This window comes from Polyodon spathula, chromosome 1 (assembly GCF_017654505.1).
Source record: "Polyodon spathula isolate WHYD16114869_AA chromosome 1, ASM1765450v1, whole genome shotgun sequence".
Taxonomy (NCBI): Eukaryota; Metazoa; Chordata; class Actinopteri; order Acipenseriformes; family Polyodontidae; genus Polyodon; species Polyodon spathula.
The window spans coordinates 76,430,301-76,455,213 of NC_054534.1; the positions used below are offsets into that span (position 1 = coordinate 76,430,301).

General features: G+C 37.8%; 1 protein-coding gene across 1 annotated transcript in view; it reads left to right on the forward strand.

Moving 5' to 3' along the window:
• alpk1 (alpha-kinase 1) overlaps positions 1 to 14,062 on the forward strand; it is a 55,061-nt gene extending 40,999 nt beyond the window's left edge. The window contains exons 6-16 of the mRNA XM_041262563.1: positions 271 to 469; positions 2,066 to 2,125; positions 2,449 to 2,535; positions 2,831 to 2,907; positions 3,227 to 3,322; positions 4,137 to 4,241; positions 5,557 to 7,588; positions 11,066 to 11,213; positions 11,567 to 11,729; positions 12,821 to 13,007; positions 13,101 to 14,062. Coding sequence (XP_041118497.1) covers positions 271 to 469; positions 2,066 to 2,125; positions 2,449 to 2,535; positions 2,831 to 2,907; positions 3,227 to 3,322; positions 4,137 to 4,241; positions 5,557 to 7,588; positions 11,066 to 11,213; positions 11,567 to 11,729; positions 12,821 to 13,007; positions 13,101 to 13,282 — 3,336 coding nt within the window. The 3' untranslated portion in view covers positions 13,283 to 14,062. The remainder of the gene's footprint in view (positions 1 to 270; positions 470 to 2,065; positions 2,126 to 2,448; positions 2,536 to 2,830; positions 2,908 to 3,226; positions 3,323 to 4,136; positions 4,242 to 5,556; positions 7,589 to 11,065; positions 11,214 to 11,566; positions 11,730 to 12,820; positions 13,008 to 13,100) is intronic.
• The last annotated feature ends 10,851 nt before the right edge of the window (positions 14,063 to 24,913 follow it).

Here is a 24,913-nt window from a genome sequence, read left to right on the forward strand (position 1 = left end):
CGGTCTCTGTAAATATAGTCAATGCAGTTTATATGAACTTTTAAAATATTGGGCCCTAATGAGTTATTTAAAAAAAAAAAACATTTAATAAGTAGGGAAAACTGCTTGGCTAAATGTAGTTTTTGGTTTTTAAAAGACTGCTTCTTAAAAACATACAAGAAAATAGAAACTTAATATGATGTACTGACGCATTTATAACTAAAGCCAACATTTAACTAATTTGTTTGTTTCTTTTTTTGTTTGTTTGTTTTGTTTTGTTTCCACACGCAGGTTTACTTGAAAGCCTCCATCTTAGTTGGGGACTCGGCAACGGCATCGTCAATTGTGTTTTTGATTGACCGCTTTCTGTACTGGGTTGATGCCTCCAGAAAGCTCCTGCAGATTGCCAAAGCCCTGCACAAACACTCCCCTGCAACACCGATCGCGCCACAGGTGGTTATTCGGCAAGCCCGGATCTCAGTAAATTCAGGTGACATAACTCCCCTGTTGATCTTTCGCTGTTTCTGCAGCTAAATTCCAATTAAGAACTACTTGACTTGTCAAGAGGACACTTTGTCCCATTGGAGGGTGACATTCCACTGAACCTAGTGCCATCCTTTCAAACCTGCTGCCGACCCCCTTTCCAAGTACAAAAGCCTGGGAAGAAAGAGATTTAGTGCCCAAAGGGGAAGAGAAAATTGTGAAAGGGTGTGGAAAATACTAATTGGAGTTTTTGTTCCCTAATAAATATGCCCTGCCGATTTCAAACAGGGATATCTGAATTGCTCTAGTTCTGGTTGAGAGCTTTTATTAAGCAGATTAGAATCCTTGCATTTTCATGTCTCCATCATCAGGAAACACTTGACTATACAAACAATGCAGCTGTCAAGCCATTGATGTAACCCGATACATTTTATAACATTCAGAGCCTACCTGAAGTAAGGCCACTTTCTAGTGATCTCATTTGTGAGAATGTTAGTAAAGAAAATGCATGTACTGTACATTTAAAAAAAAGGTATAAAAATATATATAAATGTATATAAATGGGAAGGAAAACCTGATATCGGACTTTTGTGAAATCTTATGATATTTATAATAATAAAGACATTTACAGTACAAGAACCAAATTGTGCTTTGCACCTTGTCTGTGCATCTTGCTGGGTCTTATATTGAAGAAAATGTTCTTTAGAAGCCCTTTTTAAGCTTTCACAGCATTGCTAAGTTGAGGTAAATGTATGTTTAAAAAAAAGCAATTTACTTCGTAATGAAAAAAGAAAAATCAGTCAATTATGTATTTTAAGGTTTAATTTTTTTTTTCCATAAAATAAATAATTATAATAATTTGTACAATTTAAGATTGTGCTGCCTGAATCTGCTTGCAAAAACGTAGGCGTAAAAAGTTAAATCCAGCTGGTTTCCATCCTGCCGTATCTCTAATGGATTAAGACAGATCTCAACGCTGCCATTTAAATAGAGCGGTTACAGTCTACATGCACAGTTGTAATTGACTAGATGTGATGGATTGTGAATGGCCTGTCTGACACCCCCAGGTCAGCCCTGAAAACAGAGTTTCAGGGTTATATCCTGGTGGGTATCCTGTGAGGGTTGTCTGAGTTTAATTTGTAGAGCCTTTGCAGATACTTAATGTGCATCTGTGTCACTGTGTGCACAAATAAATATTTAGTTGGGAAATACAGTACATGGAAAATAAACATGTTTTGCTTCTTTTCCGAAAAAAAAAAAAAAAAAAAAAATTCTTGTAAGAATTGCTATACATTTCAATGTACTGTTATTGTCGATATTATTTGTGTGACTGTGACCTTAATAGACTATAGTAATTTGGCCATTTTGGCTCATTATAATGATCAAAAATGGTAAACTCACCCCTATCTTAAAGAACTCCTTTATTGTGCCGTGATTCGGCATGGGCATTTCTTGTAACAAAAAATGCTTTAAAATATATTTAAGGTTTTGGCCGGCCTACTATTTTGTATGGTGTAGATGAGTGCAAAGACTGAATGATGGATTTCACTGACTAGATGTGGACAATGTGACACAATTGTTATCTTTCTGTATCCTTTCACAGGTAAACTGCAGAAGGCTGAATATATATTGAGCAGCCTGATAAACAACAGTGGTGCAACAGGTAAGAACATAATAAGAATAATTAAATATGTTCATTGAGACATGCAATCTAATTTAACATCTTCACAAGATCAGGCACTTATATGGACACTTCCTGGGGCAAATCAGGAAGGATTCCACATGAAATAGAAGCATACACCTGATGAAAATATTGCAAAACTAGAAGATGTCAGGAACAGCAAGATCAAAAACAAACAAGTTGAAGTGTGTATGATCGCTGGAGCTTTGTATTTTTTATACCTGCTTTATAAGTTCACACTTTTCAACAGTGTACCAATTTGATTCTTCAGTTGCAAAGAATTAAATTGTTATCTTGAAATGCAGGCTGTTGGGTGTACCATCAAGAGAGTGACAGGATACTGGTGCAGGCTGTCAGCATCCAGATCAGGGGGCAGATTTTGCAGAAGCTGGGTAAGAACTGCTACAGAATCGCTTTTTTTGTATCTGGATGTCGTCATACTTGGTATCAGTTTTACTCAAGTTTCTTTTTTGTACTACTTGTTCTATAACTCTTATCAATATGATTTGTTAAGTGGTGTTGCAGTCAGCTAGTTAAATGAAGCAGTCCTATATTCAGAAAATGTAACATGAATGGCAAGATATTCAGATATTAACATCAGTTTAAATCTTATAAACATCTGTGTACTGAGTATTAATGAAGTAAAGCTTTTAAATATGTGTGTTGTGTGTGTATTTTATGTTTCAGGAATGTGGTATGAGGCAGCAGAACTTATTTGGGCTTCCCTTGTTGGATTTAATGCGCTCTCTCAGCCAGATAAAAAGGTCTGGAAATTCCTTTATCTTGATTATTATGGCCCATCAAAGACCCGTTCTTTTTATTTTAAATTGCAGGGTAAAAGTATATGAAAGGGCAGGAAATACAAAGTGACATTCAAACATTATCTGTTTCCTGTGTGTAAAGAAGATTTTTTTCATACCCCCAGGGTTGTTTTTGTGTGTGGCATGATGTACACACCAGTCGCCATGTGGGGCTGTGCTGATGAGTAGAACAAATCTTAGAAAGTTCAGGAAAGCACAACTTGATACTCTGACAGAAAGGCACACATTTTATTGACCCTTTGATCTTGTGTTTTTATCGCAGGGCTTAGGGACATCTTTGGGTCTGTTGGCTGGTATTCTGGTGTCAATGATGGATGAAGAGTACAGAAAGTTTAAAGGAAGCCCACACATTGACCTGGTAAGTTGTTACTCTATTCTTTATTTCCACTCATACTTAACCCCTTGACTACAAACTCCATGGATTGAAGTCACATGAGGGTCATTTTCAAGTTAGAGTATCCAACACATCTTATTATAAACACGTTTCCTGTTCAAAAATATGCTAAATGGACCACCCAATAATAAAACGAAATGACTGGATGCTGGACTCAGTTCATCACATCCATGCTCTGATATGGGTGGGTGCTGTCTTGGGAACCACTCCTCTGGATTTAGATTTAACTTTCAATTGACATTTGTTACAGGATTCTTTATGTTTGTTACTTGCAGTACATACCTTGATTTCAGTAGACTTCACTGTTTGGCACACCAACAGGGATCCCAATGACAAATGTAGAACTAGGAAAAAGTATCAAATAACAACAACTGTGTTAAAGATAATTGTAAATCTGTTCTGCCAAAGCTGCTAAAGTGTATTCATCCCAATTTTCATTTTGCTGTTGTTTGGTACACAACTAAAAGAAATGATCCCAGACTGGAATAGGGATACTAATATTATAATTAGAAAATTTGGTTTGCAACAATAAAGCCAATTATAAGGATGAATTGTATACATATATACAGTCGGATATTAGGCAGAGCAATTGGTTATTGCACTGCAGTATGCTTTGACACAGAGGAGGCTTGTTTTTTGTTCACAAAAGCATGTTTTGCTAGTTTAACCGAGCTCTTTATTTAACATCCACTTCGAGGGTTATATTATGGGTTATGTGCAAAGAAAGAAATAGGGAAATTAACCAATTTCATGGTGCTGTCACCCTTTCCTTTTACAGGGTTTTCTTGAAGAGTGCAGTCATCGTCTGCTGTCTGCTGCAGAGGCTGCCAAACTGGCTTTAGTGTTCAGTCAGTTCACTCCACTGTTTGTGCTCAGCAGCGTGGTGAGTGTTGAAGCTCAAACGTGCTCAAAACATGTTTTTGTAAAGTTTGCACTTGGCGGTTGGTGCAGTAGACTTATGTTTGTGGCTTATCTGAATTCATTTTCTATTCCTCTTTGGTGGATTAATATACATGACGACAAGTTTATGGTTTGAGGTTTTTGTTTATAAGTCTTTACATACTGTAATTGTGTATCATCCCAACATTTTTATATCTAGAGAACCAATTATACAGTACAAGAAGAAATGGGCATTCAGTGGCACTACTTCTGAGTGGTAGAAAGTTCTAGTCATTTCTGGCTTGTGAATGGTTGGGATAATGACTGTTCTGCATTTTACAAACTGATTACTTGACTATTAAAAACAGAATGTAGGCCATGGTACAATTACTGTATTTATATTATACATTTCTTTTTACCTACATCATTCAGTTATGATGTGGTATACCAATTCTTTGCCTCAGATTCTTTAAATTCTTAAATGCTAAATTACAAAGACTTACATATATGACTTTTGGCTTGTCTATAATGATAGTGATGGTGGCCAAATGTACTGTACCCCTGTTATACAAGGGCATTTTTTTTCTTTTTTAAGTGTTTTCTTGTACTCCCTGCATCCCAGAAGCAGCACTAAGATGAATAGCCTTTCATTCAGCACATATCTATACAGCAACACCAACTTGTAAGGGGGAAAACATTATGGGATTTCCTGTCTTTAAAAACCCATAACTCCAGTGTTGTTGTCACCTTTTAACCACTGGACCATAGTGGGTGTGTTGCTGCTATTTCAATTCAGATAAAACTTAGACATCTGCTGATGTCAACACATTATGTGCTGTTACAATGTTGTCTAAGGTTAGGGGTCCTGCTGCTTTCCAGAGGAACTGGGTTTGAGTCTGGGTACTTCCTCCTTATTTCTAAAAGCAATGAAAGGACCACTACAGTTTCTTCATACAGTATGGTAGTGCATTTAGTATTACAGACACATTGAGAATAATTATATTATTAACAAAATAAGTTATCAAAATAAATGAAGTGCCAACATTGGTAGTGTACAGAGCTCCAGTTAAAAAAGAAGCAAAAGGGCGATAATTATGAGGTAAAAGGATGTCAAAGAAGCTGGATCCCTGAGACATGCTAATTGAGTACTCTAAAGTTATATTTTAAAAAATACAGGAATATCTATGTTTAACTATAATGTACAGTATGTTTCCACAAATAATGCAGATAATAAGGCTTATAACTTTGTTACATGGTAATAGTAAAACATTTAAGTCTGCAGGATTAACTTCCAAACAAATGTTGTGTTTTTTTCACAGATCATACGTGGAACTTGTTTACTGTCTTACAACTTCTCAGCTGAGTGTCCTCCAGAAAAGAAAACGTTATTTCTCACTGAAGCCAAGGAGGCTTTTGAAATTGGTCTTCTGAGCAAAAAAGATGACATGATTGTCACTAGCAAGCAGGAGCTCCACTTATTAGTCAAGGCAGCTTTCTCTCTGACAGTGACACATAGGTGGCTTGGTGAAAAAGAAGAGACAGTGAAGGAGGCTAAAGCATTGTGTAAGAAAGCCATGGAAAAACTGTACTTGTACGCCTCAGCAGACAGCAAAGGAAAGGAAAGGCTGGCCCAGGAGATCATGCAGGTTGTCAGGGATGTCAAATCCATTTTGCAGGTGAAAGACTTTGTTAATTCAGATGAAAAGTCATATGTCCCAGACAGCTATAAAAGGTCTGCAGAAAGGTCAGTGTTGTATTTTAAGGTCAGCTTTGAGGACGTCCTAAAAAGGTACTCGCAGTACCACACCGCCGTCTGTGAGGCGTTCGAAACATCATGTGGACATCCCAAAAATGGGAACGAGATGGTAACAGGAGCCTGCATTACTGCCATGAAGACAGAAACTAAAAACCTAGACACAGAGTGTGATACAGAAACAGGCAGTCCCTCAAACAGTCAGGCTGTTACAGATGAAGCAGGAAAGAAACGGAAAGAATTTGCCAGAAAAGCACGTTCAACCCAATCAGGTGAACTAAATGACAAGAGAAAGTCACTCAGTGACAGCCAGAGTTCAGGATCATCAAAATCCTGGTACAGGTTTTCAGAGACAGATTCTTCTAGTGGTTGGGATGACCTAGGCAGCAATGTGGATCTTACTGTTCATATAGAAAGAAGAGACCTTGATACACAATGTTCCACTGACTTTGGTGATGAGGCCAATAGAGACAATATCTCAGATTCCGATTCTCTGGGAATTCAGAAGATGTCTTTACAGGTTGACCATATTGTTGATATTCAGCCTACATCGGGGGAAGCTAGTGCTTCAGCCCCTCATGTTACTTGTTCCAGACAGTCTTCAGATAATGCTAATCCATTGAAAGGACCAGAGGTGGACCCTCTCATGGAAACAGCTGAAAGCACAGATGATGAGGAGTACACTGGCAAGGCACATAAATGCACCACTTCACATAAAGCTTCCAGTAACTCTGGCAAACCTCACAAGAGAAATGTACCATTTTTATCAGAAGAAAGTGGGTCCTTTGAACTGGTTGAGGGCTTTGAGAACGAGACAACCAATGATGTGATGGTAGAAAATAAAACCTCAAGCACAGGGTTGAATCCACCTTCAGCTTCCTTTGCATTTGAAAAACCAGCACCAGAAGTAGATGATGTTGACACAGAAGTAGGAACAGCTGCTATTATCTCAGCTGGCAGACCCACTGTTGTCAAAAGGGATTTCCAAGCTACTGATTCTAAATACCTTAATTCATTAAAAGCTAGGACTGGGCCCAGCAGCACAGAAGTTCGATTAGAAACTTCACTTTCAACAGATGAAAGTAACTCTTTTGAATTTCTGGAGACAGAAGTTGATGAAGATGAAGATGTCAGTTTTGCTCAGGAAAAGTCACAACATTCTTATCCAAATAAGCTGTCCAGCATTCCCAATAATTCCATGAAAGACAGTCCATTACATAAAAGTGGGTCAATGGAAGTTGTAGATAAGCATGACGAAGACAGAAAAGGGAGTGGAAAGATTGCTGAAAAACAGGGCTTTTTTGATGAAGATACAGAGGAGGGTGAAGTAGATCTCGTCGCCCACATCCTTAACAGCAGTCACAGCTCAAATTCTTCAATGAGGTCATGGTCCCGGATATCCGTCTTTTCCAGTAGTTTACCAGAAGATGAGAGTCCTTCCTTTCTTAATTCTAGTGGGGACTCCTGGATTATTGAAAAACGTACTTTAAAGGCAGAAGATTATGAAAAACTTTTGTCTGGAGTAAACCACAGCTGGCTGCTTGAACGACTGAAGAATACCGGAGTTTTTGAGGCTAAACATTTCCAAGATGTCTACTGTAAGTTTAGATTAATGATTGGTTAAGGTAGGGTTAAGGAAAGGCTTTAAAAATAATTAACAGATAGATTTGTTCAATTTTCTTCACTAATCATTATTTTAAATGTCTAAAGTAAATTACCAAGAATTAATTAAGACTGGGTCATTTTATAATAATAATAATAATAATAATAATAATAATAATAATAGCACCTTTCATAGTGGACCACCATCACAGAGCGTTTTACAAGTTATGAGACTAGGGTGTGTGAACTATGCATCAGCTGCAGAGTCACTAAAAACAATGTCTCACCTGAAAGGAGGAGCAAAAGGAGGTTAAGGGACTTGCTCAGAGTCACACAGTGAGTCAGTGGCTGAGCTGGGATTTGAACCGGGGACCTCCTGGTTATAAGCCCATTTATTTAACCACTGGACCACACAGCCTTTTTTTCTGAAACCAAAATAAGTCAAAGATCAAAATTCATGGTAATGCATTTTAAGAAAAACAATAAATATTAAAATGTGGTGTTAACCAGTGCTTGTGGTCTAAAGAAATATGACTGTACATTGGAGTTTTGGAAAAATGTACCCCATTTGTTTTTGCATACACTTACAAGAAAAACACAAATAATTGTCAAAGTTATGACATACAGACAAAAAACGAATGTGGTGATCTTTCTATTTTGTAGCTTTAAAGCATTTCTATTTGAAACAAAACCAAAAAATAGCATGTTTTCTGGCAAAATATGAAGAGATAATGAATTATGATGCTGTAAAAAGCACTAGAGTAAGGGTCAGTCAGCTCACAGATTTCCTACAAGAAATCAGTTTTTAGGAATTAATTGGTTTTTTTTTTTAGGAATTAAAATGTCTGTGTGCCTCCGTAGTTACTCTGTGTTTCGGAAGGATTGTTAGCCCATTCAGTCCACGTTTTTGACCACTTATTACACTTACAAGCAGGGACATTTCGTGTTGACATCGTAGCAGCTTTTCTGAGAGCTGCCTGCTGTAGAGTGCTGTTTTTTCCAGTTCGTTTGTTTTTGGGTTTTTTTGCATATGTGGTATGTGACCACTCGTTATGTTCACGTCAACTTCCTCTGCTGGTACATGTGTGATCGTGGACGTTTTTCTAAACGGAATGAAGTTTAAAAATGATTTCCTTTACATTAGAGTTGATGTTAAAACTTGATTTGAACTCTCTCGCCAAGATAAGCACCAACTAAGACGTACCTTTACAGTAAAATAATGTAATCAATCTGCGTTCCATCCATTTGCATTTCTTTCCATCTGATGATGCAGATATCCTTCTCCCTGGTGTTGATGGCTGAAGTGTAATGCTGGCTCCAAGGATCATCTTATTTTGCCTCCCCAGTGCATCATCACACACAACGGCTGCAATGCTGGCTCCGAGGGTCAACCACGGTGCGGTCTCCCCAGTGCGTCAACATGACAACTGTCTGGATTGAGCTAAGTGGGGTACATCTCTCGGGTCTTCAAGTGGGCACCTTCCATTCTCTGTGTTTCGTCGACTAGCCCACGACACCTCAAGAGGGCTCGACAGTGATTGTGGCATCCCAGCATCACCCTCCACCGTCCCCCATTCAGCTTAGCCCAGCTTACTTACCCATACATCAGCGTTGCTTTCTTTCTATTGTGCTTGAGGTCCCCAGTCAAAATCTTTCCGTCTCAACCACAGACAGTTGCTGCTCCTTTCTGCTGCTTCAGATAAGTTCTTCACTGTGTGACCAACACTTTGCCACTGAACCCGACATCTCTGAGAAACCGGGTTGTAGATTGTGCCACAAATTCTGGACAACCCACCTCCACTGGGTAAACACGGACCTCGTTGTTTCGCTTCAGCAGGTAGTTGAGCATACCGAAGTTTCTTCCTCTCATACGCCTTATCCACAGCATCTTCCCATGGCACTGTTAAGACAATGTCTGGTCGAAGGTTAGTGGTGGCAATCTCAGTTGGAAAAATAAGCTGTTGACCAACATCCGCCAGCATTTTCCAGTCCCTAGCAGCTTCCTGGGCGAGGCTTGGTTTTAACACCTTTTCTTGGCGGTTGCTCTCCTGGATGGAGGAATATTGTCTTTTGTGTGTAATGCTTTGATGGAACTGGTTGCAGCTTATTGGTCATGTTACGCTTGTCTTCCAATGCTAAGGCCAAACATCGCAGCACCTGGTCATGGCGTCAAGTAAGCCATCCTTGGCTAAGACCCATCTTACATCCTGTCAAAATGTGCCTTAGTCTTGCAGGTGATGAACACAAAGGACATGAGGGATCCTCACCCACCCAGAGGTTTAGGTTCTGTGGTGATGGGAGAACATCATATGTTGTTTGATGAGGAAACTGATCCTGCTCTGTTCCATTGTCCACAGGTCTTGCCAGCCAGTTTTGCGTTGTTCCACACTCTCCCATCTCATCCATCCTCCCTCTTGGCCTGGGAAATGGCCTTTACACACCTCATCCTCTCCTCCTGCTTTTGCATCTCGTTGACTGTCAGCTTCCTCCTTTGAGCTGGGGTTGCGCTGTGTCATGTAGGAGAAGCTGAACTGAGACCAAGACCCCCTCTGAACTTGCCCAATCACCAATTCAAAGGACAGCCTTTGCATTTTCCATGGCTTTCTTTGCTGTCCACTTTCTTCCAGTTTTCAACACAGGTGCACTGTCATTGGTACACAAAAAATCAAATGCTGTCCAAATAAGTTAATGTGGCCCTAAATCATATGTATTTGGAAGCAAACTTTTCTTTCACTCTGGGCGCTGACCTTTTCTCACAAGTGCTGTCAGAAGTGCCGTAAATGATACAAAACATGACGCAAACCGTATGCAAATCAGCAAAAAGGTAATGATTCATCACTCACATGTGACCTTTCCTTAGCCCTACCTTAATGTGAATCCATATAAAATCAGCATATGTATAATGCTGGTATAATTTCACATGAACGCATTTCATAGTGACATGCAATTTGCTTAAACTACTGGTACTGTGTATTCTCAGTAAATACATTCTGTATGTATACAATAAAGCAATTGGATATGTTTTGATAATGTTGCATAACATTAAAATTCAATAACCGTGATTAAGCTTATTGGCACTATTGACTACTTTAGTGATATATGCTTTGGTAGATCAACATTTTGCCCTACAATAATCCTGCTGGTTTTTTCAACCGGGAGTTATTTATTGACCCCCTTATTAGCACCACTTAGTACAAAAATGGTGACAAGAAGATAAAGATATAGCGGTTTGATGAGCTTTATGGCAGTGTTAAAATGTAAATCTACCCTTAAATCTTGATAGTGCTCTCTTTAATTTGCGTATGAAAATGTAATATTGGTTTTACCTGATTTTGCAATTCGTTTTCACACAGTGCCACTAGATTTAATTGCAGCCACTCAGTCTGTGTCCATTGACTATAGTATGATAGCCCTGCATTGTTATTTGGATCCTGCTACCACATGGTTTATAGGTATTTTTCTCTTGTTTTCAGCTTCAATTCTTTTAAAATACTCAAAGATATCAGGATTGTGGACAGCCCAGGAAACAGAAGTGTACATTGGTGCCTCTCTAGGACAGAAAGGAAAACAGAGGAGTGTTTTTTGGGTACATTTTTTACATCAAGAGGAAACACTGGGCAGGTATGGATTTTTTTCACACAGCTTAAAAAGTGGTCATTAATGTTGGCTTATAAAGGCCATTCATCTGATAAATAAACAAAACATGGTATGAAGAAATATGACAGAAATATTTTCAAAGATTGTTCAAAATGAAAAAATAAAAACATTTTGTACATCATTACTTAACAAAGAAAGACATAACATATGTTGAATAAATGTAAAAGAACCCCCTCTGTGGGTTAGAATTAGTAGTATGACTTCTGATGTGAAAGTGGTTCACATTTTGTAGAATTGTAATGTGAAATGTCAAAATTGGTAATACACATTCAGATTTACTAGTTTTCATAAGGGCGGCATGCTTTTTTTCTTTTTAGATATGTTGGTAAAGAGTACCAATCTGCCAAGGAGCTGTTTTACCACCTAAATGATGTAGAGAGGCAAATGACGGCACAGTACTATGTGACAGAGTTCAACAAGCGGCTGTATGAGAAGCAGATTTCAACACAGATCTACTTTGTCCCATCAGAAGTTCTGCTGGTAGGGCAAATTACTTGAAAATGTGTATTTTACTTTTTGTTTTATTATAAAGTGGTTAAAGTTTACTAAATGTTTGTCCTTAATCTGGTATAATAAGCATAGGGGGTGTGCGTGGTATACAAGCAAGAACCAAGCAAAGTTACAAAAATATGAATTTTACATCTAGTGCTCACTGCATTCAATAATTATGCACTGGCTTGCCCAGCAGGACCTAGAAATAAACTGTGCACAGACAAGCCTTTAACAGTTAATATAAAGTATGTAAAATCAAAGATGGATGTTGTTATACATGCTATTATCTGTTTGCGGGATTTTAACTGAATAAAATATAGACGTCTGCTTGAAAACATTAGGTAACAGCAATCCGATACATGGCAGGAATTCTGTATATCTAAGTGCACACAGGGTGAACACAATTATAATATGACCTGGATTGCTTATTAAACTTTCGTGATTATTTTATGGCACAACACTGGACAAGCTTCTGTTAGCAGCCAGACCATGATCTTTAAAGTTAAATTACTGTCATTCCTTTAACTCAGGCATACCTGTTTACCATGCTTGATAGTCTTATCTGTTTACTTTTGCACTGACCACTGCACTGAAATGAATAAGCATGAGTACCCCCACCCCCCCTGTTAATTTGGGTGTGCAGTTTGTTACTCCATGTAAAGTTACAGAACAATAGATCATTCATTGTTGCTTAATTGGACCAACCAAAAAAAAAAAAAAATGTGTATACGCTTGCTTACTTATACTGTCATCTAATCTCCCTGAGACGTGGTGTCAAAAAAGTGACAATAGGCTGGACTTCAGAAAAACAAGTAACTTTAAACACAAATTAACATTTATTTCTAGAGCCATACAAAAGATAAATTAAAAAAAAAAAAAGTTGCATGCACATTTGGAGTGTTTTTTGTCAACAGATACAGTTTAATTATTTTACTTCATGCATACGTTATATAAAAGGCAATATGTAAAATAAAGGGAACCGAACTGGAGGGACTAATTTCACCACATTTGGGTCGTTTTCATTCAAGATTTTACAAAATGGTACTTGTTGACCGCCACAATTTTCTGCTTTTCCCTAGATCATGGAAGACAGTGTCATTAAGGGTTGTATAAGCGTGGAACCATATATGCTTGGAGAGTTTGTGAAACTAACAAACAACACAAAAAGAGTGATGAGAAACTACAAAGCAACAGAGTATGGGCTGGCCTTTGGGCATTTTACTTATGAGTTTTCCGGTCACAAAGAGGTTGTGGTTGATCTGCAAGGTAGGACATTAGTTCATCAGTAGTGTAGTTTGGTTTCTATGCATGTAAAATTATATGTTTTGATAGTTTGGAACTTGTTTGTTTTCTCCTTAGGCTGGATAACTGGAAATGGGAAAGGACTCATCTATCTCACAGACCCACAGATTCATTCCCTCAGTCAAACAGACTCATCAAATTTTGGCCAGCAAGGCATTGACTACTTTCTAAAATATCAGCATGGGGCAAAATGTAATGATATCTGTAACAAACTCTCGCTGGCAAGGCTTCCAGGGTGAAGAGTACTTTAAAGCTCTTAAGTAGGCAGACGGTCAGAATCAAGCTATTATAAGAGCATCTAAGTACAGTTAGGGGGCAATTAGGTTCTTTGCACTATTTTAAAAATGAGTTCCTTAATGAGAAATAAATAAAATTGTTTTACATCAATTACAGATAATGTCTCCTAGTCTAGTGTATTATTTCAGTAGAATCCAAGGTTTTAAGTTTTCTGTATATGTCATTTAAGTATATGTTATTATTGTATTTAAATTGGAATTATAGTTTAATATATTTACTGAAGGTTTCATACTAACTTACTTAGATGAGTTCTTGAGGTGTATTCAGCTGATATAAACAGTGGCAGATCAAAATACCATCATAATTGAAATCATAAAGGAAGGGGACTCTGGATTTTTATACTGTTGATATTTCTGAAATTACATTTATTTATTTAGCACTGAAACATGTATAATATTTTAAACAGAATAGGTCATACGCAGATTACAATTATGGTCTTGGGCACTCGTAAGATTCCTTTTCAGTATGAATTTACTTTGAAATTAATGACAGGTGTTTTTTTTTTTTTTTTTTTTTAAGTGCAAGGATTTTAACTGATGAATACCGTATTACTTTTTGTGCTGTCCTCGAATTAAAGACGCCCTCGTATTGACGCCAGTCATATATCAGCTTTACAATAGAGGCCGTCCTCAAATAAACGCTGCTACCAATAAAGAAACATTAAGGTATTTTTCTCCCCCTACTAAAAAAAACAAACAAAACAAAACACGCGCAACAAAAACAAATAAACGCATAACACTGACTATGTACATGTAACAACCTCGAAGAGACAGGAGCCTCAATCTAGCACGTAAATTACAAACTAATATACACGCACATAGTAAGCACATAGTAAGCACATTTTATTTTATGGTAGCACAGTTCTAAAAGAAAATACAAGATAAACTACGTACTGAACAGCAGTCCTCCTTAAGTTCTTATTATAGGTGGTTTTGTTTTGTTTTTAGTTCAATTGTAATCGATATGGTACAAATAAAAACAATGTGCTTACTATCTATGAGAAGATTTGGTTTCGGGTTCTCTTGTAGAGAAATTACAAACAAGCAAGAAAAAAATAACAGAGTATGATATATTGTCATTTTAACAGAAATAAAAAACTGACATTCTTAAGTAATTTTTGGTGCAGAAAAATATCTACGTCAATCTTGGATTTAACTGCCACACCAGCATTGTCCCGTCCCTTAACAACCAATACACACTCCTGATTCGCTGGTACAGTACTCCCCTGACTTTCAAACTCCCACCTAATAGGCTCTCGGTATCTGTCACCGATAAATAAGAACATAAGAAAGTTTACAAACGAGAGGAGGGCATTCGGCTCATCTTGCTCGTTTGGTTGTTAGTAAATGTACTGTTGTCAAAGTAGGTTAGCCACACACGCTGCTATATTGGAATAGTATTTGTTATGCTATTGCATATGCTTTGCTATTTCATTTAAATTGTACTAAATTAGTAAATATTGTTATCACTGTAGGACTCACGTAAGCAATTTGGATTTACTTAATTGTATTAAATTGTTTGGGAGAAATGGCAGATTTAAGTAGATATTTTTTAAATGAGTAACATTTTTTTTTTATTCCACAGAAAGTAAATAATGTTTTTAGGGATGAGTCGCAGAAAACCAAAAAGCAGCCACATGAATCCTTCTCAACTTATTTTAGTGCTTATCACAGTGAACATGGATTCTCTTTTCCATAATAAGTAGCCACAATTGTTGAATTTATCACATATGTATTTTGTATTTTAACCACAATGGGCTTGAATTAATATCCTTACCTCAGAAAAGCTGTCTTGGCTACCATTCATAGCAAAAGCCTATTTATCACTAACCTTCAAATAAAAAGATGCAGAATGTCATGCAGAATACTTTTTTGGAATTAAAGGGTTTAATGGTCATAGGGATTTTAAACTCTTTGTGTGATTATTCTTATTATGAATTGTTCAGAAGATCCAGACTCCATACTTTAAAAAAGGACAATAAAGTAGCCCTTAAGCAAAGCCACTAAAACACCCCATTGCTCCTCATGAAGTGTATAACTATAGCAATACTATACTCTGCAGCTGCATGGAATGACACGTATTCAGAAATCTATGATTAGTGTGAATAATCCATTCCAGAGAGTTGCTTGCAGCGACTTGACTGTTCCATTTCTGCCAGGTGAACTGAAATGAACCATCAGTTTCAGGCTCAATCCCATTGCACACTCTGTCTATCATCCCAGTGTATATTTACAATCTTAACAATTTGCACCCTAGTGAAGCATGCACGTGACACTACCTCGGTTTTGGCTTTCAAATACAAACAGTGCAGTGAAAATCCTTTCTCTCGTTGTTGCTAACATGGTTTCTTGGGCAGCTCTTTTGCAAATAATAAGACAATCTGCTGTTATGTCTTTGTGTTCTACTCAGACGTGACCATTTCTATTTGCCCCTTAAAGAAAATTACGTAATATTGTCTGTAAGCACTTAATGCCATCATTTGCACAACTAATTCCAATTCAAACCGTGGCTATGCTAAATAATATGTAGGTAAATTATTCGTAACTTAGGAAGCATCATTAAGTTTTACTACCTTTTGTTCTCTTACTAATGCACTTTATTGTACTGGCCTTTGCTCACCCTTGAAACTTGACAGATGAATGGTGTAACAGACTATTCACGCCAAACAATTTGTAAATGCAACTCCCGCACAAATATTTAAGCAAAATCATATGTTTTAGTATTTGTTTTATTGTATTTTTTACAATTTTTTGTCAAATAGCAAATTTTTCATCTACATTTCAACCAACTCTCCTTTTCTAGAACGTCTGTTGTCGTACTGATCGGGAAGCGATCTAGACTCCAAAGTGAGTCTGCAGTTTTTTTTTTGGTTGTTTTTTTTTGTTTTTTTTTTTGTATATTTTGAAGTTTTTGTTTTTCTGGCTTGCTTTACAGCCCCGGGTTAGGTGTTGTGTGTTGTTGCCTGCAGCCTCTCCTACAGGGAGAGGTTGATGTCACAGTAGCCCCAGATGAGAATAGTCTCTAGTAGCTGACTATAGTCACTTCTGTCAGCTGGTCCTGTTTTCCCATGAAACCCTCTTGGTGGTTGTTCACTGTCAGTGACCCTGCAGAGGGAGGTTGTCAGTAGGCAGATCCTTCATAGACCTGTCATTGCCAGTTGGGACTGAGGCACATCCAAATGCAACTCTTTGTAAGCAAACTCCCAGCCGCCTTCTAGTGCAACTAGCAATATAATTTCAGTTTATTTTGCCATCTGTCTTGGACTGTTCTTTTTATTGTCTACCATACTTTAACATTTGGTTAACGCATTCAACAATGCAGACCTTGGAAATATATCTCCATTCAAAACTGAGGACCACTCCAGTAATTTTTGAAAAATAACTAAAAACTATACCAATATTTATAATGCCTATTATTTTTTTTATTTTTTTTTGTTATATGTATCAACTTGGTTTTGGGCCATGCGTGCATTACAAATCCCAGCCCCTAGATTACTGTGACCCATATATTGTGCATGTGTGTGTCTGTGTCTATATATATATATATATATATATATATATATTATATAGATATATATATATATATATATATATATATTATATACATTCATGAAATTTCGTCAAAGTAAAAAAGTCCAAATAAAGACATCATGATAAATGTTATGTAAACTCTACAAGTTTCGATGTTCAAAGCATAGAGTCAGTTTGACTTAATTTCTTAAAAAAAAAAAAAAACATATTGTTTGTAAAGAGCTAATTATTTAAGTTGCATTGATGAAGACAACAATTCCTTCCTTTTCACCTTTTTTCAGTGTTTTTGGAATATCTCTCTTTAATTCTATTGTGGTGTCATAAATATCTTTCCTGAAAGGCCTTAGGTTTCAGTGAGCCACAGGAGACTGGAGTCCACATTTCAGAAGGGTTGTAATCAACGTTGTATACTTAAGGTCAGTGAGCTTTTATAAACTGACAGATTGATATGGTGTTTGTTATGTAACTGAAGAGGTCAGTGTAAGTCCACTTACAACTGAATAGATCATTTTAGGACAGCAGTACTGGGATGAATAAAAACTAGAACGCAAGGCTACAGGTGTTTAATGCATAGACACCCTCATCCAGATTGTTCTTTATCATAAGAGCAGGTAGAATACAGTATGTGGCTGCTGTACTGAGACATACTGATCCATATTACATAATATAAGTTTACAGAAAATGGTAATCTGCATGCTTTCCCAGAATTGATGTATATTATTGTCTTCCTTTCAAGTAATACTGACATCTTGTGAGCTTTTCCTGTTCATAAACACACTATTAAAATAAAACAAATAAAACATGCTTCTCCTATACACTGTCCTCTTTTCCAAATGTTGTATATAAAGTATGTAATTATTGACTGATTATCGTACACTTTGACACATTTTTCCTAATGTAAGATGACTGTAATGACTGGCATCCTAAAGAGGTCTCTGTACAATAAATAAGCTACATCAACTCTTCATCTCACTTGAAAATGTGTTGTCTGCAATCTGTGAAGTCTGTGTTTTGAACCTAGCCACTGGCCACATAGCATTTACCTAATAGAATTGGAAATGCCTTTGATTTCTTACCACATAATGCAAGATGTATAGTGTATTTTGCTATTCGTGCACTGTTCAATGTGTCATAGTTGCCCTCATGGAAACAAGTTGCTTTAGTGGGTGGAGAAAGAGATGAATCCGCTGGTGGCTACCATATTAACAATTTAGAACGCTGATGTCTAAAAGCTGTAAGCACTGGCCATCTTGTTTAACTTCCAGGTAATATTGAAAATAGAGACTTTAAATTCCTAATGATTAGCATGGCATAAAATTACACCAAAACTGAGTATCCAGAACTGGAAAGTGGTTTGTATATAACACACTTTTCATTTAAAATAAGAACACTTTGTTATACCTTTTTACTGAATCAAGCACTTGAAGTTGTGTATTGGTATTGATAATATTTTATGTTGTTTATTTCTTGCAAGTTGTGTAATTTGTTCATATTTCAAAAACCAGCACTACATTCTCAAACTTAAGGTTAATGCAAGAGTTGATGATATTTCAGCAGGGTTAGACGAAAAGGCCTTGAAATAGCAACTATCGTGAATTATTACACTGTGTAACATTTTTTTTTTTTTTTTTGGTTCCTGGGTAGTAAGTGTTATTTCCTAATTGCTTATGCCTCAAAAGTATAGAAAATGGCTATTATTCCCCACAAACTTTGCTTTTGTGACCAGGACAGTGATATTTTGAAATTTACCTATTTTCCAGAACATTCCAGATAGATTCAGTGCTGAGTAAACTTGGAGTAACTTCTAGAACTTTCCAGTAATATAAGTAGTAGTATAAATACAGGGGCCTTAAGCTCACCAGTTCAGTTTAGTTCCAGCTGCCTAAGTGGATACATATCTGCATTTTTCTGAGATGGCATCAAGAGGCTACAATGGTGGCATTCCTGATGGGTCTCCAAAGCGGTTTTACCAAGTTTGCCTGCTATCTTTGCCTTTGGGACAGCAGGGACACCAAGGTGCACTACCACAGGCGGGACTGGCCACAGCGGACCGAGTTCTTTGTGGGGAGGAACAACGTCAAGTGGGAGCCACTGGTGGACCCCCGGAAGGTGCTGATGCCACCACTGCACATCAAATTGGGCCTTATGAAACAATTTGTCAGAGCTCTAGATAAGGAGTCGGCAACCTTCAAGTACCTTCAAGACTTCTTCCCTAAGCTGTCTGAGGCAAAGGTCAAAGCCGGTGTCTTCGTCGGACCACAGATAAAGAAGATCCTGGAGTGCAATGAATTCCCCAAGAAGCTCACTAGTAAGGAGAAAGCAGCTTGGAACAGCTTTGTCGCAGTGGTTCGGGGCTTCCTGGGCAATCACAAGGCCGAAAACTATGTGGAGCTGGTTGAGACTCTGGTGAAGAACTACGGCACAATGGGCTGTAGGATGTCCCTCAAAGTCCATATCCTTGATGCTCATCTTGATAAATTCAAGGAGAACATGGGAGCGTACTCGGAGGAGCAAGGCGAGCGCTTCCACCAGGATATACTGGACTTTGAACGCCGCTACCAAGGACAGTACAACGAGAACATGATGGGAGACTACATTTGGGGGCTGATTTGTGAAAGTGATTTACAGTATAATCATAAATCTCGAAAAACTACTCACTTCTAAATCTTTTGTAGTCATTTTTGTATTACTTTAGTATAAATACATGTTAATTTGGATTCATATGTTGTTTTTTTCTGACTTTATGTGAATGAAAAGACACAAATTCGCCCTTTTTCTCATTGGAAATAGGTAAATTTCAAAATATCACTGTCCTGGTCACAAAAGCAAAGTTTGTGGGGAATAATAGCCATTTTCTATACTTTTGAGGCATAAGCAATTAGGAAATAACACTTACTACCCAGGAACAAAAATTGTGTTGCATAGTGTTATTATTATTGTTATTATTATTATTATTATTATTATTATTATTATTATTATGCGAGACAGATCTACTTAATTGATTTGAATAGTGGTATCTACATTGTACATATGGTTATATAGCAGACTGTGTTTTTCTACACCTCTGTTACTGAAAGAAATAGGTCTTTTAACATGAAGATTAGCAAAGATATAAAGATATACAAATATTACCAATTTAGACCTGCATGCTAAATGGTGCCTATATCTATAAGGCACAATTTACCTAGTTCACAAAATAGAAACATGAAGCACATGCCAAATAACATCAATAATCACAATGGAGCAAAGCACAAGCTATCTGTATGGTTAACAAAAGAAAACACTACTTTTTTTTTTCTCCTAAAGAGTAAGCAAGGCAGATTGTGATTTGTTTTTTCTCCTTCTGCCGCGGGTGCATTGTTAAGACTGATGAGTGAGACGCCAGTGAGGCACTCAAACAGATATTGTTCAGTAAAATCCTGCACTACATCCTAGAGTCCATCTGCAAGGCGAGCAAAGGCCAAGTTTAGACACCAATACAAACTTTCAGCTGTCACTGCAGCTTTGTTCATCTATATCTCAAAGTGACCAGGAACAATAACTATTAGCACACATAGGCACATTGGATTCTTCATACTGAAAAGTACAGTTTTCATAGATACAGCATCCACCATGTAAACACGGTTTCCATTTTAAAGATGATAGATTGCGTTGTTTACAGTTGTGGGTTGAAGTTCTTCTCAGTTAATAATCCGGTCCTTCCTAAACACATTTTGTGTTGTTCCTATAAGAGATAAACTATGCTTCATTTAAAAACTTTTTAAAAGAATACACTGTCTTTATTATGGTGAACCCAGAGGGAAATCAAAACGTTTTTTTAAAAAGTGGTGGTGTTTTTAGTTTCTAAAATCCAATCAAACATGTACAAATTGGTAACCTACTCTCATGATATAAAATTAGTACTATTTTGGGCGGGTTATAATAAATTATAATGAAATGGGATTTATTTCCTATTTAGTAAAACAATTGCTGAATATATTTTGATGTCTGCATTTTAATAAATAGTCATAATCCACTGATTTGTATTCCAACACAGTTAACATAACGATATATGTTGTAGGGCTAAGCCATCATTTTAATTAGTTTTGACTGTAAACAGAGTCCTCCTTTTCTGGCTCTTGCCTTGCTTCCTCAATAGCACAGATGTCACTTTAAGCTTGATGGCTATTAGCAGTAAATTCAGTGAGTAAAATTAATGAAGGAGCTCGCAGTATGCAGGGGGCTATTAAAAAGGGAGCCCAGTATAGCCATGGTTACTTACTGCAAGCAATAATTAACTTTCTTACCTCGTCTGATTAACTCCACACAGAGTGAACTCCAGTTCTCCAAGTTTCTTGGTCAGGAGAAAACAAACTGATCTCTTTGATGTAGTCCTTTTCAGCACCAAAGCTGACATAACTTCCTCCATAAAAGCCCACATCGTAGCCAATCGTCCAAATTTCTGTTGCATTTGCTTTGGTACAGAGGAAGTATAGGCGTTTGCGTTTTCGTTTATTGTTTGTTTTAACAAAGTGTTTAAAAAAAAGAATATATACAGTGCCTATAGAAAGTATAAACCACCTTGAACTTTTTTCATATTTTGTTGTGTCTATATTGTTTCATAGTTTCATGCATTTAAATGAGGATTTTTTTCCACTTATTGGATAAGTCTCCACCCCCCTGAGTTAATACTTGGTGGAAGCACCTTTGCCAGCAGTTACAGCTGTCAGTCTGTTGGGGTAGGTTTCTACCAACTTTGCACACCTAGATTTGGCAATATTTGACCATTCTTCTTTACAAAACTGTTCAAGCTCTATCGAGTACCGTGGGGAGCATTGATGAACAGCAATCTTCAAGTCATGCCACATATTTCCAGTTGGATTTAAGTTGGGGCTCTGACTGGGCCACTCAAGGACATTTACCTTTTTGTTCCTTAGCCACTCCAGTGTAGCTTTGGCTGTGTGCTTTGGGTCGTTGTCATGCTGAAAGATGAACTTCCGTCCCAGTTTCAGCTTTCTTGCAGAGGGAAGCAGGTTTTCCTCAAGGACTTCTCTGCACTTTGCTCCATTCATTTTCCCTTCTATCTTGACAAGTGCCTCAGTCCCGACAGAAATATCCCCATAACATAATGCTCCCACCGCCATGCTTCACAGTAGGGATGGTGTTCTTTGGGTGATGTGCTGTATTGTGTTTGCGCCAAACATAACGCTTTGCATTTATGCCAAAAATTCCCATTTTAGTTTCATCAGACCACAAAATGTTTTGCCACATGGCTACAGAATCTCCTGAGTGTTTTTTTGAATACAGTACTTTAAACTGGATTCAAGGTGGGTTTTCTTAAGTAATGGCTTCCTTCTTGCCACCCTACCATACAGGCCAGGTTTGTGGCGTGCTTGGGATATTGTTATCACATGCACACTTTGACCAGTCTTGGCCATAAAAGCCTGTAGCTCTTGCAAAGTAGCCATTGGCCTCTTGGTAGCCTCTCTGATCAGTCTCCTTCTTGCTCGATCATCCAGTTTGGAGGGACAGCCTGATTTAGGCAGGGTCTTGGTGGTGCCATACACCTTCCCCTTCTTAATAATCGTCTTGACCGTGCTCCAAGGGATATTCAAGGCCTTTGATATTTTTTTATACCCATCCCCTGATCTGTACCTTTAAACAACTTTGTCCAGGAGTTCTTTTGAAAGCACCTTGGTGCGCATGGTTGAGTCTTTGCTTTGAAATGCACTACCCAGCAGAAGGAATCTACATGAACTGCTGAATTTATCCTAAAATCACATGAATCGCTACAATTTAACTCAGGTGTGTGATTTTGAAGGCGATTGGTTACACCTGATCTAATTTAGGATTGCTATTACAAGGGGGGTGGACACTTATCCAACCAAACTTTCAGTTTTTAATTTTCTCCTAATTTCTGGAATTTTTTTTCACTTATAAGTAGTGGGGTAGGATGTGTAGATAAATGAAATTTAAATATATATATATTATTTATATATTATTATATAGATATATAGATATATATAGTATATATATATATGCCTATTATTCCAGGCTAATTAAGGCAACAAATGGTCCCTTCATTTCCACATTGAACTTCCCTCACCATTACTTTGTGATGACATCCAGATTTCATCCCCCTTTTTTTAAAGTACAGGGGGACCCTAGGTACTGGCTCTGGCGTATATATTCGGACAGCTCCAGTGAATCCCCCAATCCTGGATGGCGTGACGCTACCTCCTCATCAACCCATCAAAAACTGAAATCCTTTTTTTCCCCTCCCCCTCATCTCCACCACCCCGCCCCACCATTTCATTCCCCCCCTATTTATGGGGGGTAAATATATATATAAAGATCATGTATAATATAAATCTCATGTTCATTCCTTCTCTCTTCTTGCTCCCTTTCATTGGAATAAACTCCCACAAAACATAAAACAGTCACCCATTTTACGCAGTTTCCGCTCCTCCCTTAAAACTCATCTTTCTTCCCTAGCCCATCCTACCCTTACTGCTGGCCCCCGACCTCCTGCTATGACCTTGCCTGCCCGACCCTGACCTAGCCTCTGGCCTTTGCTTTCATATAGCTATTAATCTCCTTGCCCTACCCCAATATTCTTACCCTCTTTCTTCACCCATTTTTTCAGTTTGTACAAAATTCTTAAAACTTGTAAAGTGCCTTGGTTAAAGGTGGTATAATAAATGCCAAATAAAAAAATAAATAAATAAATATATACACTTTCATCACGCAATTTTCAAGGTGTGGTATCCAAAGCATAATCAACAAGTACAGTGAAACATCATCTGTAATTGACCAACCCTGCACCTGAAGACCCAAAAAGCTGTCTAACAAGAATGAGCAATACTTGAAGATAATATCCATAAGGAATAGAACGAAGACAAGCGTTGAATTGACAACAGAACTGGCAGAAGGCATAGGTGTTATTGTCCATCATATCATCAGTACCAATGTCACTCGGAATACCTCTGTTAAGAAAGGGGAACTACACTAAAAGGTTAAAGGTTACAATAACACAGAAATTGGACTATGGAACAATGGTCAAAGGTGCTTTGGACTGTTGATGAGCCTGGTCAACAACCACATGCTCTAGTTGTCTGAGTACAATGGCAGCCATGCTCCTGCACAATGCCTGACATTGGTGGCAGCAAGAAGGCAGCTCTGGCTTGCTCAGGCTCGAGTACCTGACAGGGACAAGGTGTTGTTACTGGAAGCACCTGTAACACTAGGACATGTGTTTGGGCCGACAGTGGATAAGATGCTAAAGTGCTCTCACCAAGCACATGAGTCTTCCAAGGAGCTGGCATGCCTTCTCCCCAAGTAGAAGCTCCTAGCCCATAAGCCAGCAAAGCACTGGCAAAATAGCCATCCTCAGCCCCAAAAGCAGATTCAGGCTACTGCAGCCATTGATAGAACTAATGTGCAGAACCGTTTTCATGGTGCACAATGCGGAGGTCGGCACAATTATCAGCACCCTGCTCACAAGCAGCTCTACCAGTCAGAAGTATTAAGGATTTGCTGCCACAGGTCCAAGGCCCATTCTATCAGGCCCACTTGGTTATTGGCGATCGTGCACCACGGACACCTCGGTTATTAACACTACCAGGGCCACTTACTCTCTGCAGTTTCGATGGGGCCCCCCCTCCCTTTTACGGCATGATCGCAATTCATGATAGTAATCTAATGTTTGTATCACTGAAAATTGTATTTTATACCAGTAGCTGTATTGTCCCATATCATTACCAGAGCACAGGAACCCTTGTTTTCTTTAGAAATGTTAGAGCACTGCCTGTTCTTAAATACACCAACTGTGTCCAAAATACACTTCTATTGTGTGTTATTGTACTGTATGGAGTGTATTTTGGACACAGTTGGTTGTATTCATAAAGTATTAGCATTTCGGTGCATGTACTTTTTAATAAGGATTATGGGTATCATATGGTATGCTTACATGTTTTAATTTTAAATGGCAAATGCAGAAAATATCCATGCACAGCCAAAGCAGTAAAACCCTGAGAGCCCTGGAGGCTTAAAGGTAAATGAGGC